The sequence below is a fragment of the Meriones unguiculatus genome, chromosome 21 (genome assembly GCF_030254825.1).
Source record: "Meriones unguiculatus strain TT.TT164.6M chromosome 21, Bangor_MerUng_6.1, whole genome shotgun sequence".
Taxonomy (NCBI): domain Eukaryota; kingdom Metazoa; phylum Chordata; class Mammalia; order Rodentia; family Muridae; genus Meriones; species Meriones unguiculatus.
The window spans coordinates 29,104,140-29,122,122 of NC_083368.1; the positions used below are offsets into that span (position 1 = coordinate 29,104,140).

Genomic DNA, 17,983 nt, shown 5'->3' on the forward strand with positions numbered 1-17,983 from the left:
GGCCCAGCATCCAAGATAGTTTCTGACAGGCTTTCAAAGTTTTGCCATATATGGAATCCTGATTATTCCCTCAGCATGTGTCCATCTTACTTTGGGAGTCCTGTTTCTTTTGTTGTACTACAGAAGAAATCCTCTATGTCAGTCGTATTTTCTTATCCTGGCCATGCTTAGGCCTCCTCTTAATTAGTTCCCTGAACTGTCTCCCATTCCTGCTGCTCTTCTTCCTTGCCTCTTTTTCCCTGGATTTTCTTCATAGTCACACCCACTTCAGTCTCCACATCCCTCTCTAACCACCCTTCAGCCATGCTGAACTGTTTGCTCCCATCAACACTTGATGGGGAGAAGAGTGAGTGGTAGAAATAGCTCACGAATTACCATGTTGTTCCAGGACTTCTCAGTCTTCCTCTTCCTTAATCTTTCCTCAGCCTGTGTCCTTGCAAACCACTTTTTCGTTAAAATGCATCCTACTCTTGACTTTTCATCCCATTTTCATCCCCTGCTTGCTACAGAGGACAGAGGAGCAGCATGCTGAGAGAGAAGCTGGATAGACTGGCTAGTACACTCAGCATAAACTGGACATCAAACCTGGGCTGTCAGATTATCTAACAGAGGCTTTTGCTTAAAGGCTCGGAAAACACAGCTTATGCTCAAGTTAAACATCTCTAGGCACTTGGATGATGAAAAACCTGAAGTGTTCGGAATCCGAAAGCATGCTCACCACTGTCCCGGCCAGGGGGTTGTAGAACCGCTCCAGCAGCTGGACCACTGTGCTCTTTCCGCAGCCACTGCTGCCCACCAGGGCAAGCGTCTGGCCCTTCTTCACCTCCAGGCTCAGCCCCTGAAGCACTGGGATGTTGGGTCGGGTAGGGTAGTTGAACACGACTCCGTTAAATGTCACATTTCCTTCTAACTGATTCTAGAGTGAGAACAGTGACACTTAGTCCGACTGCAGCAGTACTGAAAACACAGGGAATAGCTGTGACTCATAGTGCCAGGGGTTAGAAGGGAGCTTCTGTCGTAGTTAACTTTGTTTTATAAGAATAATGAATGTTCATATAAAGCATTAACATTTATTCAAACCAACTCATCTAAATCTTATCAACAACATATAATTTTTTAATTAAATTTCCTCTCATGTCTTGTCATGGAGAAGTTAGGGATAGATCACCCAGTGAAAACATGAAACTCACAGGCTTTAGGCCTTCTGTGCTGTAGCTGTCAATCTCAGGGACTTTCTTGATGATATTGAGGATGTGTGATGCTGACACTTTGGCTTTTGCATAGTCAGGAGCGAATGAACTGACCTGCCCTACTGCCATGGCACCAAAGACAACAGCTGAGAATACTCTGGAAAATAAAAGACAAGTATGTGCCGACTGGGGTAGCTGGTAGCTGCGACGTTAACAATGTGGTGCGTCTGTAATTAAAGGAAAATTGCATGTATAAAGCAGAAAGATAAAACGAGTCACTTTCCCTCACGTTTTCACATTAGCGTGGCAGATGCTGCGAAATGCCCCCTTTTCACCTCTCCTGTGATCCTTCTTACAAAATGACCTTCGTTTAAGTTTCTTAGAAGTACAAATTTGTTTTTCACCTTTTAAAGCTGCAGTGGCCTTGTGACATGGCCTCCTGGACAGGATGTGGTGGAAGTCATTGTTCCCAGTTCCAAGCCTATGACTCAGCATATGTTTTGTTCCCTTATATTTTTTCATTCTGGCCAATGAATCTGCAGCTAGCTCACTGCAGACAACAGTGACCACGGCCGAGATCTGTCTACTGTGCCCAACCCAGATAAGGAGAACTGACCCAGAGACTTCAAGCAGAACAAATGTTTAGAGTTCCATGTCACTGAAGTTTAGTTGCTGATCATTACATAGCATAACTGTGGCAATCAGTAATGCACATGTACATACATCAGTGTTGCTGATATCAATTCTTAGAAATCACGTGACACAATAAAGAAAACTTATTTTTTTTTTTTAGATACATGTCTGGCTATGATGCCACTTTCAAGAAGCCACTGCATTCTTAAACTTAAATGAGACTCATTAAGTGTCAGCAGCTTCAAAAATCTTGGAGTAAAAGGGTGATGAAATCAATGCCCCGGGTCCAGGGATGTCTGACTTTGCTCTTTGGGCATAATCACACAAACACCCTGTGAAACATTATGTTAGAAGGTGAATATTTTTAATCCTGAATTAACTACAATGCAAGAATAAATCAATCTCAAATAGGACAGAAATGGTGCCCTGGCACATTATACAGCAAGGCTTCTCTGGTTTGGGTTGCAATGCCAACTGTCACAGCGCTAACTATACTGAACTGTAAGAGAGAAGTCTTGCCTGGCCTGTCATCACTTGGAAGCTCAGAATGTTCACACAGAACCTTGACTACCAAGCTGCATATTTGGTGATGTTCATAGTGTGATTTCTTTCAGGTTTGTCTTCCTGTGACCAAAGTATAATTTTCAGTGTTTGCAGAAATATAGAAGGAAAGTCCTAATCTAGAGCTTCTATTGTCATTTAAAAATTTCTTCAGCTTCTGAGTAACAAGGAGTTAGTCAGATCCCTGACAGGCAAACAAATATGAAAAGGGGCCACTAATAATAAGAACCCTGTAAACTTCTGGCTTTTTCCTTACCCTCCTTCCCAAGACAAAAGTCTGGCAGTCTTTCTCTCCTGTCAGTAGAGTCCCCTTTCACTGAGCAGTGCAAGCTGGTCAGTTATGCTCAAGGCTGGTCCTGACATGTTTTTGCAAAGCTGTGAGCTTCAGCATTCCTTTGCTGAAGCTGACTAATAGGAAATGACAGAAGAGGAACTCATTCGAGGCTACCAATAACTCTAAATAACAACAAACCCAGCCCTGTAGGAGAAAGAGGGATTTCAGTTTCTGAGTAATCTTCCCACCTTGTGGGGTCTGTGTGTGTATGTGTGTTTGTGTGTGTGTTTATGTGTATATGTGCTTCTTTACTTTTTATATCTCAGGTTTGGTAGGAGTTGGCACATAATCCCACCTCGTAGCTACCCTGACAGGAGCTCTTCAAAGGAGCCACTCGATTCCTTGCTGAACATAAGACCATTTCCAAGGGAGGGCCTTCTGGATACCTCTCAACTTAACCTATCTGTCTCCCACAGATTTGGAAGGTCAGACCTGTGTGAATCAAAACAGGGTAGAAAAGTGTGTGATGAAATGTGGAGTGTGAGTGGTACCACATGGACAGTCAGAGGCAAAATGTCACTTTCCTAATTACCAAATGCCCAATATGACACCCCACCATACAATTTCTCATCCTAGATTTACTTTTAGGGTTAAATTGTAAATAGGAGCACAGTACTTACAACAGAACATTCTCGAAAGTCATGAGTTCACGCGCCACCAGGTAGGCACCGAACCGGAAACAAGCAGCATAGGAAAAGTACATCATGGCCTGCGTGAAGGAGAAGGTGATCCCGAAGATGTGCGCTTTCTTCAGAGCATTTCTGGAACAAAAGCAACTCACGTTCACTCCATCTCATTTCTCAGTCAGTTCAGTTCAATTCAATTGATCCCGGTCTGCTTAGCTGTGTGAACTTGGAAAACTGCCTCATCTCTGAGACTCGGTGCTGTCTTCATCTTTAGGAGATTATTACAGCTCAGTGGGCTAGAGCACTGGAGCCTGGAGCCCTGAGAAGAGCCTGCTTTACATTAACAAAGGAATGGTCCTTCCCTTTCCCCTACTTTGAGACATACAACACTGGGGTCCAGAAGAATGGGACACCTCCCAACACATCTACCAACACTCAAGCTGTGGGTGACAGGGTGCAGGCCTATCTTTGCATGTGGGCCTCCAGATGAGTGGCAGAGTCTCAGCGCAGTGGAGGGAATTCAGGGAAATGTGCTATGGGAAGAAAAAGCACTTAACTGTCTGGAGCCAGGGAAGGCTTCACAAAGGATTAACATTCCAGGAATTTCTGACCATCAAAGATCTTGGGACTGGAGGTGTGGGCAGGAACAGGGTGGGGATAGGCAGCTCTTTGACCATCCTACTCTGGTTTAAACCCACCAACTTTGTTCATGTCTTTGCTACCTGAGATTTCAAATGGAAATGTTTCCAGAAAAAAAGAGGGCCTGCCATGACTATGACAAAAGTGGTTGGAAATAATAAGGCCCAGTTCTTGCCTTGTCCTAGAGGAGAAGCTGAGACTCCAGGGTTGGTCTTACTCACATTTCTGGTCACTTTTAGAGCCGTATATATACTGCTGGGGTAAAGGGAGAAGAGAAGGTCTCCCCAGGAAAGAAAGGAACAGAAAATATCCCCAGAAGACACCTCAGTGTCCTACAACACCTCTGACTTCGTGTTCCATAGAAAACCTTCACCCCAAATACACACTATTCAGTGGGGTCATTATCCCAACTGGACACCAGAAGATTGACAATTGTCCTCTTTTCTCCCTCCCATGTCACCAGCCTTTACTGGTTCACAGTTGCCCCTGACTAGACTCAGGTCTCTTTAGTTCTGTCTTGATAATCTCAGGTGTTGGTTCTAGCACTTTCTTCACCTGCCTTCTCACAAAAGCAATCCTGAAAACTGCAGTCCTGCTTGGAAATCTCCTCAGAGCCCTGGCTAGTCTTCAGGGCTCCTTACCTGTATGGTATCTGCAGGCTTTGTGCATACATATTTTCAAACTTCTGCTCCCGGGTCAGAGAGACAACAGTACGGAAATTTTCTATTGCTTCAGTAGCAATCTGTAAAAGACCACCCATTATCAAGCCCAAAGTCAAACATAGTAAACTAACTTGAATTCTATAATTAGTAGCATTAATCTATTATAAATTTATTGTTCATGTATCATTTAGTCTTGTTGCTATCTATTTTCTGTATGAAAAAATGGTGACTTATGAAACTGAATTTTATTTTTATTTTTTTAAAGATTTATTTATTTGTGTATATAAGCACTCTATTTGCATGTACGCCTTCATGACAGAAGAGAGCATCAGGTCCCACTGCAGATATTTGTGAGCCACCATGTTGTTGCTGGGAATTGAACTCAGGACTTCTGGACAAGCAGCCCGTGCTTTTAACCATTGAACCATCTCTCTAGCCCATGAAACTGATTTTTAGATCCTTAAGAGAGAACCAATAATTTCCTCTTGCCCTCTATAGAGAAACAGAAGCTAGGACACAAAACCATGAGGCACTTGTCTACAGCCACACAGCATTTTATATCTTTCAAAGGAATCTTGTCTTCTGTGAAGGTGATGCTTAAGTGACATTTATTGTTACGATTTTGAAAATGTGATACTTTATACCTTTTTCTCTGTGTAACTGTCACTCATGATAACTCAATACAGTTTGAAAGTTGGTCAAAGAATAATGAAGATCATCAATAGTTACACAGTACCGTATCTTTTATTTTTTATAGTAGTGCATTTTATAAAGTAGCTTACATATGTTTTTCTAAACACACACATCTTTCACAAAACAGAGACTGAATTCTATATATTGTCTAACCAATTTCAACAGTATCTTTCAAGCTCATTTAGTACGCCTTAATAATGGTGTTTTAGTGGCTATTTAATATTGTAGTCAGGCTGGCATTACTAACAATTACCTCAATTCTTTTATTAAAAATAACATTGTAATAAACACATTATTTATGTAACAACTACATAAATAAAGGTAATAAACTTTCTCACAGTGAAAGATTTTCTTAGAAAAGATTCTTAATAGTGAAACTAAGAGGTTAAGGACTGTAAATTGCCTTTTAATGAATACATTGGCTGTGTTTTGTTTTTTTTTGTTTGTTTGTTTTGTTTTCTAAGATAAGAGTTACTCTGGGTAGCCCTGGTTGTCCTAACATTCACTCTGTAGACCAGGATGGCCTTGAACGTAAGGTTGAACTGCCTCTGCCTCCTAAGGGAATGGCCATCACCACTTGGTGAATGAATACATTATCCTTTAATGACCATGTTATATCAACTTTTTTTCAAGAGAGTTTCTAATACTCGATTATGTTCTAAATGCATTTACTGCCATCAAGGCTTTTAGGACAATAGAGCCATCACCACTTGTTGCATTCTTTATAAAGGGATGTACAGTGTTGGGATCCATAAGCAGACATCTGTACGGCCAGCCCCAAGGGACCTGACAAACTGGCTATCAGGCATCTGTGAGGCCACCTATGGGCCACCTGGAACCACCTGCGCATGCTCTGGGTCACCTTATTAGAGAACTCGAAGCTCCTCCTCTCTCTCTTTCTCTCCTGCCCTAACCAGAGATGGTCTCTGTGACCCCTTCCCAGGTCTCTTTCCCTTTCCTCCTCCTTTCCTTTCCCCTTCCCTTAATAAACCTCCCACGCGGAACCAGTCGTGTGACATGATTTGTGAACCCTCTGTGTGTAACTCTGCTACACAGTCCTAACATACAGAACATCAAGAACACCCAAGCCACACAAAAGGATGTCTGCCTGTACCAGCCATGGGATTTGAACCACCATGCCTTTCATTAACTTACCTGAAAGGGGAATATGATTTCAGCAGTTCACTGGCGAGTCAGCTTAGCCAAAAGGACAAAGTTCAGGGAAAGACAGACCAAAGATAAGGCAGAGAGTGATAGAGCAGAACACCAGAATTCATTTCCTGGCTTCAATAGGCATGCACATCAGCACACATACCACCACGAATGTACACATAAATTATACAATGTATACAATAAATAAGTAAACAAATAAATAGTTCTACCTGTCAATTGTAGTATGAGGTTTTAAAGAAGTAGTTCCTATGCTTTATTTTCTAAGGAAGGGAGTGCCTTGCTTGTAAGGGGTTCATAGTGGATGTTCAGCCCAATACAAGTGAGGTCTTGGGGCAAAGAGCTTCCATAATGTCATGACGACAGTCACTCCACAGTGAAGTCTCATCTCAGTGTCCGATGAGGCAATTAGTAAAGGCCTTAAGCCGCAGCTGTATCCTTACAACTTCAATAAACATTCAGGCACCACTAGGAAGTTTAGGTTCAAAGAAGAGTAAATATCACCACTTCTTTTAAGAGGCTGTGTGCTGAGCTGTTCCGAAGAAAGGCAAATGTGTTTCTCAGAAACAAACTTGCTTCCCTTCCTGCCCCAAACAACCTGAGGTTTGATTGGAATTTAATAATAAAAAGACAACTACATATATTACACAAAACTGCTCATTAGCCCATAAAAATGTGATAGAACACTGTCAAGCCCCAATCATAGGCACAGCAGAGTTTATTTGCCTGTTCCGACATTGTACCACAAAGACAGTAAATGACCAGGACTTCACGTCTGCTCTGGGACCCCAAACTCAAAGCACATTGCAAAGTGTGGTATAATATGTATTCCTTGGTTAGGGCCTGCATTACTTGGGCCTGACCATAGCCAGACTCCAGGGTTAGTGAGTTCTCAATGACAGTTTGCTGTGACCTCCTCATCAGAGGTTGAACTTCACAGACCCTGGCTGGGAAAGCTAATCAGAGCATTAAATCTGACTAAAGCTCGTCAGAGCATTTCCCTGAAAGAACTGATGAAAGGAGAGCAACAACTCTGAGAACACAGAGAGAGACAAAGTGTCTTTAGTGTTTCTGAGACCTTCCTCAACTTTCCCATCATTGGGGTGGCTGGATCACAGGCACTGACGACTGGAAGCCACAGCCCTGGCTCCCTGCTCTGTTTCTTGTTACTTGGAATGTCATGGGCAGCCCCGTTCTGAACTCTCATTTCCGAAGAGAGCATGTGCTATCGGATGCTCCACCATAACAGAACTTGGGTTCCTAGCTAATAGGTGCACCATTGTCTTGAGTTTGAATCCTGAGTTTGAGTGTTTGGCCTGTGTGACTCAGCGTCACCTGAAAAATGAGTTCATAGCAGAATATACCTGACAAGAGTCAGTGGAAAGAGTAAAGCATTTCCCAGGAAACCAAGTAAATGCCACATAAGTCTTCGTTGGACTACAAGAAAAAAAATAGCTAAGTGTGCAGAACAAACAGGATGAGGGGAAGGAAAACAGATGTGGGAGGAAGAGAGGAAGGCATGATAAAGGGAAGAGGGAGAGGTGGTAAAAGATGTGTGCTGTTTGCTGAGAAAGCAGGTCTGGGGACCAGAACAGGGGTGTAACATGGCAGGAGGTCCCAGAACAACACAAACTGACTAGACTAAGTCATCTATAATGGAGAGAACACATACACTTGGGACTTCTCCACTTTGAATCTCCCCAATTATTCATAATAAAATGGGTCTGATTTCCTGAATATAGGGGTGGTTTTAAGTTTGCCTGAAAGAACAGAAGGGAGGGAGAGTATACTAGCTAGTTTTATGTCATTTTTGGCAGAAGCCAGAGTTATCAGAGAGACAGCCCCAATTGAGAAAATGCTTCTATAGGATCCGGCTCTAGGTAAGCCTGTGGGGCATTTTCTTAATTAGTGATCTATGGGGGAGGGCCCAGCCCATCGTGAGTAGTGCCACACCTAGGCTGGCAGTCCTGGGTTCTACAAGAAAGCAGAGGAAGCAAGCTAGCCAGCAGCATCCCTCTGGAACAGACTTACCATGCCACGCCTTGTGACACTTTGAGCCTCCCTCCAGGGTCTGCCCTGCCCTCCCTGCTTCTGATAATAAACTGTTAAATGGATCTGTGAAGGACATAAACTCTTTCCTCCCCAGATTGCTTTGCCCATGGGGGTTTCATCGCTGTGCTAGAAACCACTAGTAAGACAGAGGGAGGAAAGAGAGAAAAAAAGAAAAGTAAAGAGGAAGGCTGAATGACTATGAAGACAATGGCCTGAAACAACCAACCGACACCTGAAAAGCAGGTGTTGGTATTCGAAACTAAGGCTATGTTTCCCACTTTTCTTCAAGGTCTAATCTTGATATAAGTATAAAAGATGTTTCCCAAAGGGTGGCTGTTAAAATAATGTCATAGACTGAGGAGATGGCTCTATTGGTAAAGTACCTGCCTTGCAAGCACAAGCACCTGAGTTGATGTCTAGAACTCAGGTAAAAACATCTCAGCTATTCTTAGTGGCTTGTGCCTGTAATCCTAGTGCTGGACACACAGGGATGAGTGAAGAGACCATATCTCAAACAGTGAACAAGCATATCTCAAAAAGCAAAGTGGATCACACCTCAGAAAAAAATGCTCAGGGTATTCTCTGACCTCCACACAACATGCACCCATGCAGGCATATTTGCACACACATGTGCATCCACAAGACACACACACACACACACACACACACACACACACACACACACACACACCAGCATTGTCAGAGCATACTCAGTAACAGAGAGTAAGAAAACATCACTGGAAAGAATGTTTTCTACTTAGGTAACCAATCATATTTAATTTAACTCACCTTCCCAGAACCTTCTAGTTCCTTCTTATCTTTCAGTGCTTGTCCAGATAACATTTTCATTTCAACCACTCCTGCTATTGCAATGATGGGTACAATTGCTAAGAGTAAAAGCGTCAACTGCCAGCCATAGACTAGGGATATGATAATTCCTGTTCCAAGATTTGCTACATTCTGGGTAATGATAGCAAGCCTAGACCCTGTAGCCTGAAAAAGAAGAGAAAAGTAGAGACATGGTTTATATTCTAAAATATATTCAGGTATATATTTAAGGATAGTAACTCATTTTCATAAAACTCTTCTCACCTATATAATAAAAGATGTGCTTGTACAACATTTTTGGTTTTTAAAATGAAGATTTCGATGATTTACAAATGTAGAGTAATAACCCAAAGTACAAGTACATATTTCTTTCCATAATCTTTCAATACCAAGATGACTAAAGCAAACCAGAATGGTACGGATCTGACAATTATATTAAATCGGGAATGGTGGTTATTTAGTTATAAAACTGCTTATACTTTAAGGAAGATATTTGTCAATAAAGATATTTGGACCTATCTGAAACACTGTTTTTTCCAGAAAAATTACAGACTTGAAAATAATGGAACATGGTTTACAATAAACGGAGCCTTTGGGTAGAAGGGTAGAGGGTTCATGATGCATGGCTTTCACTACCTATGCTGTGATTCCCAACTTGAAACCAGCAGTTAATGTAGTAGTTTAACATACTTCCATGTAGTACAGTCCACGTCTCTTAGAATTACTCTGGCACCTCACAGAACCTCGAATCCCTGCTCTGGCCTCCAGACCCAATCTCTTTGTAAATAGCACACAGTCCTAGTTTTTTGTTTTGTTTTGTTTTGTTCTCTTGAGCAAGACTGGCTGGTCTCAGGAAAGATTATGATACGTACTCTAGGCTGGCCATTGGCCATCTCTGCCACTTTGTACAAATCTTTCCCAACTCCAAAACTGAAAAGATTCATTGAGAAATAACCAAAGCCTTTTCTCCATTCTGAATTCTAGCACCATTCTGCCCACATCATTTAATACCTATTCTGACATAATCAGAAGACTGGGACTTAGTGATATAAAAGTACTACAAATCCCAGAAGCCTTTATACACTTTAAAGTTTTAGTAGGGAACTGAAACAGGGTTTAAAGTAATAGCACAGATAGATACTACAGTTTGGCTGTCATTTTATGGTGTAATCACTCAACTTATGATAAACTGGACCCTTGCAGGTCAAAGAGTACAAGAGTCTGAAAAGCCAGCTCCCTGTTTGCATATTTCTCATGTGAAAGTGAAAGGAAGCATCCCAGAGGGAATCTGTCTCACAGGGATGCTAAGGTGCTCCCCTTGTGACTACAACCCTCCACAGAACTCCCCACAGAAGCCACTGAGGGACAGAAGCACCCAGAGCATCTACCATGGGCACAGCAGAGATAGAGCCCTGGCTTGTAAGTTTTTAGGCATATGCAGGCCTTGCTTTGGACCACAAATACATAATTAAGATAATTCCAGAGATAAGAAATTCATTGATGTATAGGAAAGGTAAAAAAAAATGTACTCAAACAATATTGATAATTTGAAGTATACAAAAAATAGAAAGTAAGATGGGCAGTGGTGGCACATGCCTTTAATCTCAGCACTCAGAGGCAGAGGCAGGCAGATCTCTGAGTTCAAGGCCAGCCTTGTATACAGAGTGATTTCTAGGACAGCCAAGGCCATAGAGAAACCCTGTCTTGAAAAACCAAACCAAGCCAACAAAACAAAATAACAACCAAAAAAAAGAAAGTAAAATTTTATTTCATCTATTAATCCATGGCTCTTTCCTATTTTTCAAAAAGTCTCCTACCCATGTGTCTGTGGTCTTTCTCCCCCTGTTCCTGAAGACCATGCCTATCAGGCTTTCTTTCCCAGACAGTCCTTGGGACAACCATCAGTATGCTATGCAAATGTCCAGCCATCTATACCCTACTTGCTCCCTTCTTAAAACACTTTTTAAAATCTCACTTCTGGGATACCACTCTTCTACGTCTTAAACTCTCCGTTCTCATCCTCACATCCCAGAGACATCAGGACTCAAGAGTGACTCTTCACATAAGATTTCTTGGTCATATTTTTTTATGTCTTTAAAAGTTACCATCTCGAGGGGGGGACAAGATGGCGGCGCCAGGAGAACACTGTATCTGAGGAACAGGACAACATTTTCCATACAGCGACCAAGAGACTGAACTCTGGGCCCTAAAACAACAGCAATCATGTTTCCCAGGTGAGAGGAAAGCCCCACGGCATGGGAATCACTGGGTCCACTCTCAGACCACCCAGCCAGAACATGGAAGAGATCCCAGGTCATGCAGGCACTAAGTCCCCAGGACCAGATGGTTTCAGCGCAGAATTCTACCAGACCTTCAAAGAAGAGCTAACTCCAGTTCTCTTCAAACTATTCCACAAAATAGAAACAGAAGGAACATTACCAAACTCATTCTATGAAGCCACAGTCACCTTGGTGCCTTAACCTCACAAAGACCCAACAAAGAAAGAGAATTTCAGGCCAATCTCCCTTATGAACACTGATGTAAAAATACTCAACACAATACTTGCAAACCAAATACAAGAACACATCAAAGATATTATCCACTATGACCAAGTAGGCTTCATCCCAGGTATGCAGGGGTGGTTCAATATACGGAAATCCATCAATGTGATCCACCATATTAACAAACTGAAAGAAAAAAAAACACATGATAATCTCCCTAGATGCTGAAAAAGCATTTGACAAAATCCAACATCCATTCATGTTTAAAGTATTGGAGAGATCAGGGATACAAGGCACTTATCTAAATATAGTAAAGGTGATATACAGCAAGCCTATAGCCAACATCAAACTGAACGAAGAGAAACTTAAAGCAATCTCACTGAAATCAGGGACAAGACAAGGCTGCTCACTCTCTCCATATCTCTTCAACATAGTTCTATAAGACCTTGCTAGAGCAATAAGACAGTTGAAGGAGATCAGGGGGATACAAATTTGAAATGAAGAAGTCAAATTATCACTATTTGCAGATGATATGATAGTATACGTGAGTGACCCCAAAAGCTCTACCAGGGAACTCCTACAGCTGATAAACACCTTCAGCAAAGTGGCCGGATACAAAATTAACTAAAAAAAAAAAAAAAAATCAATAGCCCTCCTGCATACAAAAGACAAAAGGGCTGAGAAAGAAATTAGGGAAAGAACACCCTTCGCAATAGCCACAAATGACATAAAGTACCTTAGTGTAACCCTAACCAAGCAAGTCAAAGACTTGTATGAAAAAAATTTCAAGTCTTTGAAGAAAGAATTAGAAGAAGATATCAGAAGATAGAAAGATCTCCCATGCTCATGGCTGGGCAGGATTAACATAGTAAAAATGGCCATCTTACCAAAAGCAACCTACAGATTCAATGCAATTCCCATCAAATCACCAACACAATTCTTTACAGACCTGGAAAGAAAAATTCTCAACTTCATATGGAATAACAAGAAACCCAGAATTGCTAAAACAATTCTCTAAAATAAAAGATCTTCTGGAGGTATCTCCATCCCTGATCTAAGCTGTACTATAGAGCAACAGTTATAAAAACTGCATGGTACTGGCATAGAAACAGAATGGTGGATCAATGGAATCGAAAAGAAGACCCAGAAATAAACCCACATACTTATGGATACCTGATCTCTGACAAAGATGCCAAAACCATACAATGGAAAAAAGATAGCATCTTCAATAAATGGTGCTGGTCTAACTGGATGTCTACATGTAGCAAAATGCAAATAGATCCATACTTATCACCCTGCACAAAACTAAAGTCCAAGTGGATCAAAGACCTCAACATAAAACCAGACATATTAAATCGGTTAGAAGAAAAAGTAGGGAAGACCCTAGAACTCATTGATACAGGAGACAACTTGCTGAACAGAACACCAACAGCACAGGCTCTAAGAACAACAATCAATAAATGGCACCTCATGAAATTGAAAAGCTTCTGTAAAGCAAAGGACACTGTCATCAAAACAAAATGACTGCCTACAGATTGGAAAAGAATCTTCACCAACCCTTTATCTGACAGAGGGTTAATATCCAGTATGTATAAAGAACTAAAGAAGCTGAAAAGCAACAAACCAAGTAATCCAATTAAAAAATGGGGAACAGAGCTAAACAGAGAATTCTCTGTAGAGGAATACCGAATGGCAGAGAAACACTTAAAGAAATGCTCAGCGTCATTAGCCATTAGGGAAATGCAAATCAAAACGACCCTGAGATTTCACCTTACACCATCAGAATGGCCAAGATAAAAAATTCAAGTGACAACACATGCTGGAGAGGTTGTGGAGAAAGGGGAACCCTTCTCCACTGCTGGTGGGAATGTAAACTTGTACAACCACTCTGGAAATCAATCTGGTACTTTCTCAGACAACTAGGAATAGTGCTTCCTCAAGATCCAGCCATACCACTCCTTAGGCATATATCCAAAAGAGGCTCAAGTGCACAATAAGGACATTTGCTCAACCATGTTTGTAGCAGCTTTATTTGTAATAGCCAGAAGCTGGAAACAGCCCAGATGCCCCTCAACTGAAGAATGGATGCAGAAATTGTGGTATATCTACACAATAGAGTTTTACTCTGCAATGAAAAATAAGGAAATCATGAAATTTGCAGGTAAATGGTGAGAATTGGAAAGGATCATCCTGAGTGAGTTGTCCCAGAAGCAGAGAGACACACAGAGTATATACTCACTCATATAGACATATAACATAAGATAAACCTACTAAAATCTGTACATCTATAGAAACTAATCAAGAGAGAGGACCCTGACTAAAAGGCTTAATCCCCATCTCAAAAGGCAAAGAGGATAGACATCAGAAGAAGAAGAAAACAGGAAACAACCTAGGAACCTGCCACAGAGGGTCTCTGAAAGGCTCTGCCTTGCAGACTATCAAAGCAGATGCTGAGACTTATGGCCAACTGTTGGGCAGAGTGCATGGAATCTTATGTAAGAAATGGGAAATAAGAGCTGGAGAGGGCAGGAACCCCACAAGGACAGCAACAGAACCAGAAAATTTGAACACAGGGGTCTTCCCAGAGACTCATACTCCAACCAAGTACCATGCTTGGAGATAACCTAGAACCCCTGCACAGATGTAGCCCATGGCAGTTTAGTGTCCAAATGGGTTACATAGTAATGAAAAGAGGGACTGCCTCTGACATAATCTGATAGGCCTGCTCTTTGATCACCTTCCCCTGAGGGGTGAGCAGCCTTACCAGGCCACAGAAGATGACAATGCAGCCATTCCTGATGTGATCTGATAGACTAAGATCAGAAAGAATGAGAGGGGGACCTCTCCTATCAGTGGACTTGGGGAGGGGCATGCGTGAAGAAGGGGGTGGAAGGGAGGGATCGGGAGGGGAGGAGAGAGGGGCTTATGGGGGATAAAAAGTGAATAAAGTGTAATTAGTAAAAAAAGTTACCATCTCACTGAAAAAAAAATCTAAAGTGTGTATTTCCAGATCAGATTTCTCCGCTAAACTCTAGACACACAAAATGTCCTGTCTTTTTTACATGTCCAGCTGGTCATCTAACATGGGCTTCATGACTAATTAAGTCACATACAGAGCTCTCAATATCTCCCCAATCCTCATCCTACGATAGGATTCCAATTTATTAAAGAACAACTGCATTTAGTTTTTCATTTATGCAGGCCAAACATTTTACTCATCAATCTTATCTCTCAAATCCATCTTCTAATCTAACCAATAAATTTTGTAGGCTATAGCTTTAAAATATATTCAGAATCAACTACGTTTTGTCACTTTAATATGACCACCCTAGGAGACTCCTTCTAAATTATTGTAATAGATTTTCTATCTCTATTTTTGCCCCTCTCAGTTGTTATTCACATAACAGTCACATAATTCCCACTTTTAAAACTTAACAATGAGTTTTTATCCATTCTTAGTATGATGCTGACCACAAAATATGACTCTTCCTTTTCCTTTCATCTAGTGTTTTTACCTCCTTGCTATGAGACTTGTTTATGGTCTACTCTTGGGTCCTTTATACTTGTTCTTCTGTGTGGAACACTCCTTTAGAGGCATACTTCAAGCCTCTTGCTTTTATCACATCATTGAAACCTTTCTTCCGTAAATGAGGCAGCCCTTGATCCTATACCTCCAAGCCCCACCCAGTCACCTTTTAACAATATGACCTACTGCATTGATTCCACAAGAGCAAATCAATTGTCTGTTTAGGGAAGCTCAAAATTACTTTAATCAGTGCTCATTTTGTTCTCTTAAGTTTTATACACTTGTATCTATAGCATGGGCTTTGTTATTGGTTTGTTTTAAGCAGAGAGCCACCTAAAACTAATTTTTAAGATTCATGCTGCAGTTTTACAGTTCTGTGTGCATTCAAATTCATAACTTTACTTGTCATAGCATGGGCAGGCCTTGAGAATTTGGAGTCTTATCCCACTTCCCGTTCACTGTCTCTGCTTTCTGCCTGCAGTTGAAGATATGATCTCACCGGCTCCAGCTTCTCCTGTCACACCTGCCCCTTGCTGCCACATTTCTCTGCCATGGTTTGTTTACTCTTAACCCTCTGGAACTTTGAATCCAAATAAACTCTTCCTTTTATAAGTTGCTTTTGGTCATGGTGTTTTATCACAGCAATAGAAAAGTAATTAATACAGATAGCTAGTTACAGTTTCTTTAAACCGGTGACCGTTGACACGTTATCAAGAAGTCAAGTTCATGCTAAGCCTAAAACAGGATCAAGATGAACAGCTACTGAAAGGAAGCACCTACCCCTTTAACTTGAGCAGCATCATTGGCAAGCCTGGTGGTCAGTGCTCCAGTGGTATTTCTAGGGTTATCAAACCAGCTCACGTCCTATGGTACAAAAAGAGTGATGACAGTCTTAAATTCCTACTTATGTGACTTTAGCTGCAAGAGGAAGGTGACAGAGACAGTTTTGTTTAGCATTCAAACCCTCTGCATTTCACACTCAGAAAACACAAACAAAAATAGATTATTTCATCTGTCTTAATCTCAACTTTGTTCAAAGCCTGACTCTAAATGTTAAACAATGAACGCTGACAAAGTTGCTGATGTCTTCAAGACTTCCTTCTATAGCTGGAAGGCACACCGAAGGGAGCATACGCTATCCCAAACTGCAATGAACATATTGGAGAAAGAGAGCAGGGTGAGAAGGGTAAAGATGTTGGGAAAGGTAATGCTTTACAGAGCAGGAAAGAGACAGGGGAGCCCTTCCAAGGCAATATGTGGACAGAGACCAAAATGAGGAAAGAGAAGGGAATGAAAGATAGAACTCTTGCAAAGGCCTTGAAGCCAAGGCACACTTGATCTGCTCACACAGAAGTGAAAAAGCTTTACATCCTGTAGGTAACCTAATTGTCTTACTCGGGTTCCCCTAAGCCTTTGTGCAATTACCTACAGTGCCCTGAAGATGACCTGTGTGGTGTGAGTGGGGATGCTTACTCTCACAGCCTTTGGCTGTGTATAGACTTTCCCTGAAAGATCCAGGCTGCCTCTAAATTGGGATGTGAACAGAGGTAATGAAACTAGCTAGGAGGCTGATGCAACGTTAAACAACTTGGGGAGTCATTATGGTTTGAGTCTGAACAACTGGCAGAGAGGTAGAAAGAGTAGGTATGGGGTAAGCCTGCTGGGGAAGGAAAAATAAAAAGTTCAAGTTTGGAAATATTAAAGTGTGAAACATTTATTAATATCAGAAGAGGAAAGATAAACCAGCAGATAGTTAACGCTCATCAGGGCAGAATAAATGAACTGATTTAAAAACAAATAAAAAAATCTAGATTAAAATGTACAAACAACATAATAAGCTATTTCATTTGTAAAACACCTTGCATTTTCATATTTTATATTTATTTATGATAGATTGTATGTGGGTGGATGCATGAACTTGCCATGGCACATGTGTGGAGAGCTGAGGACAATATGTGGGAATTGGTGCTGTCCTTCTACTTTGTATAAAGACACCATTAGCTAATTTGTGGACTCTGGAGATGAAAGTCAGCTCACACACCTTTAACAGCTAAGCTATCTCACATCCTCATGTAGTTTAAAATAAACATACTGTGATTTTTAATTATGAATTTATGTCTGTCACAGATACATCTTTAGTTTCCAAGATGTAACCTGAATTAGTAATCTGTATTAACAAAATAACTATTTTTTTTGAAAAGCTAGAAAATGAAATACAATGTATACCAATTGACTTTTTAGTAAGTACTCAGGTTTTTAAGTGTTCCCCCACTGGAATGCGGCATTCTTGAAGACAGCAGCCATTCAGATGTGAACACCTTGCAGAATTTAGTCCTATTCTTTATAAACAGCAGCTCTGGTATCCCTGTTTTACAGGGCAATTTATACGTTCATATGTACCATCTGCTCAGCCCTTGGAGTATACTGGACCTGGAAGTTGGCCTGGAGGCTGACAGGGTAATAGGGAATTCGGTACTGTCCAAGGCCAACATTCAGATCGCTTATGTAAAATCTAGACTCTAGATATGTCTTGAAAGCTTTGACCCCAGAACTTGAGAGATGGAGGTC

The 17,983-nt window shown here is 41.3% G+C and overlaps 1 protein-coding gene and 1 long non-coding RNA gene across 6 annotated transcripts in view; one reads left to right on the forward strand and one right to left on the reverse strand.

Annotated features, from left to right (window-relative positions):
- Positions 1 to 15,999, forward strand: part of LOC110564860 (uncharacterized) — a 44,103-nt gene extending 28,104 nt beyond the window's left edge. Inside the window, exon 7 of one of the 5 annotated variants that reach the window (XR_009588179.1) lies at positions 15,897 to 15,999. This is a non-coding gene — a long non-coding RNA (uncharacterized LOC110564860). Of the gene's footprint in view, positions 1 to 509; positions 6,343 to 15,896 lie in introns of those variants that run through there. The other 4 variants (XR_009588175.1, XR_009588176.1, XR_009588177.1 and 1 more) reach the window with 4 other exon arrangements.
- The window catches only part of LOC110564858 (ATP-dependent translocase ABCB1), a 163,061-nt gene that overhangs the window by 6,102 nt on the left and 138,976 nt on the right, over positions 1 to 17,983 (reverse strand). The window contains exons 21-26 of the mRNA XM_060373880.1: positions 16,196 to 16,279; positions 9,350 to 9,553; positions 4,625 to 4,725; positions 3,339 to 3,479; positions 1,191 to 1,347; positions 719 to 916 (exon numbers count right to left, since the gene is read on the reverse strand). Of these exons, the coding sequence (XP_060229863.1) occupies positions 719 to 916; positions 1,191 to 1,347; positions 3,339 to 3,479; positions 4,625 to 4,725; positions 9,350 to 9,553; positions 16,196 to 16,279 (885 nt within the window). The remainder of the gene's footprint in view (positions 1 to 718; positions 917 to 1,190; positions 1,348 to 3,338; positions 3,480 to 4,624; positions 4,726 to 9,349; positions 9,554 to 16,195; positions 16,280 to 17,983) is intronic.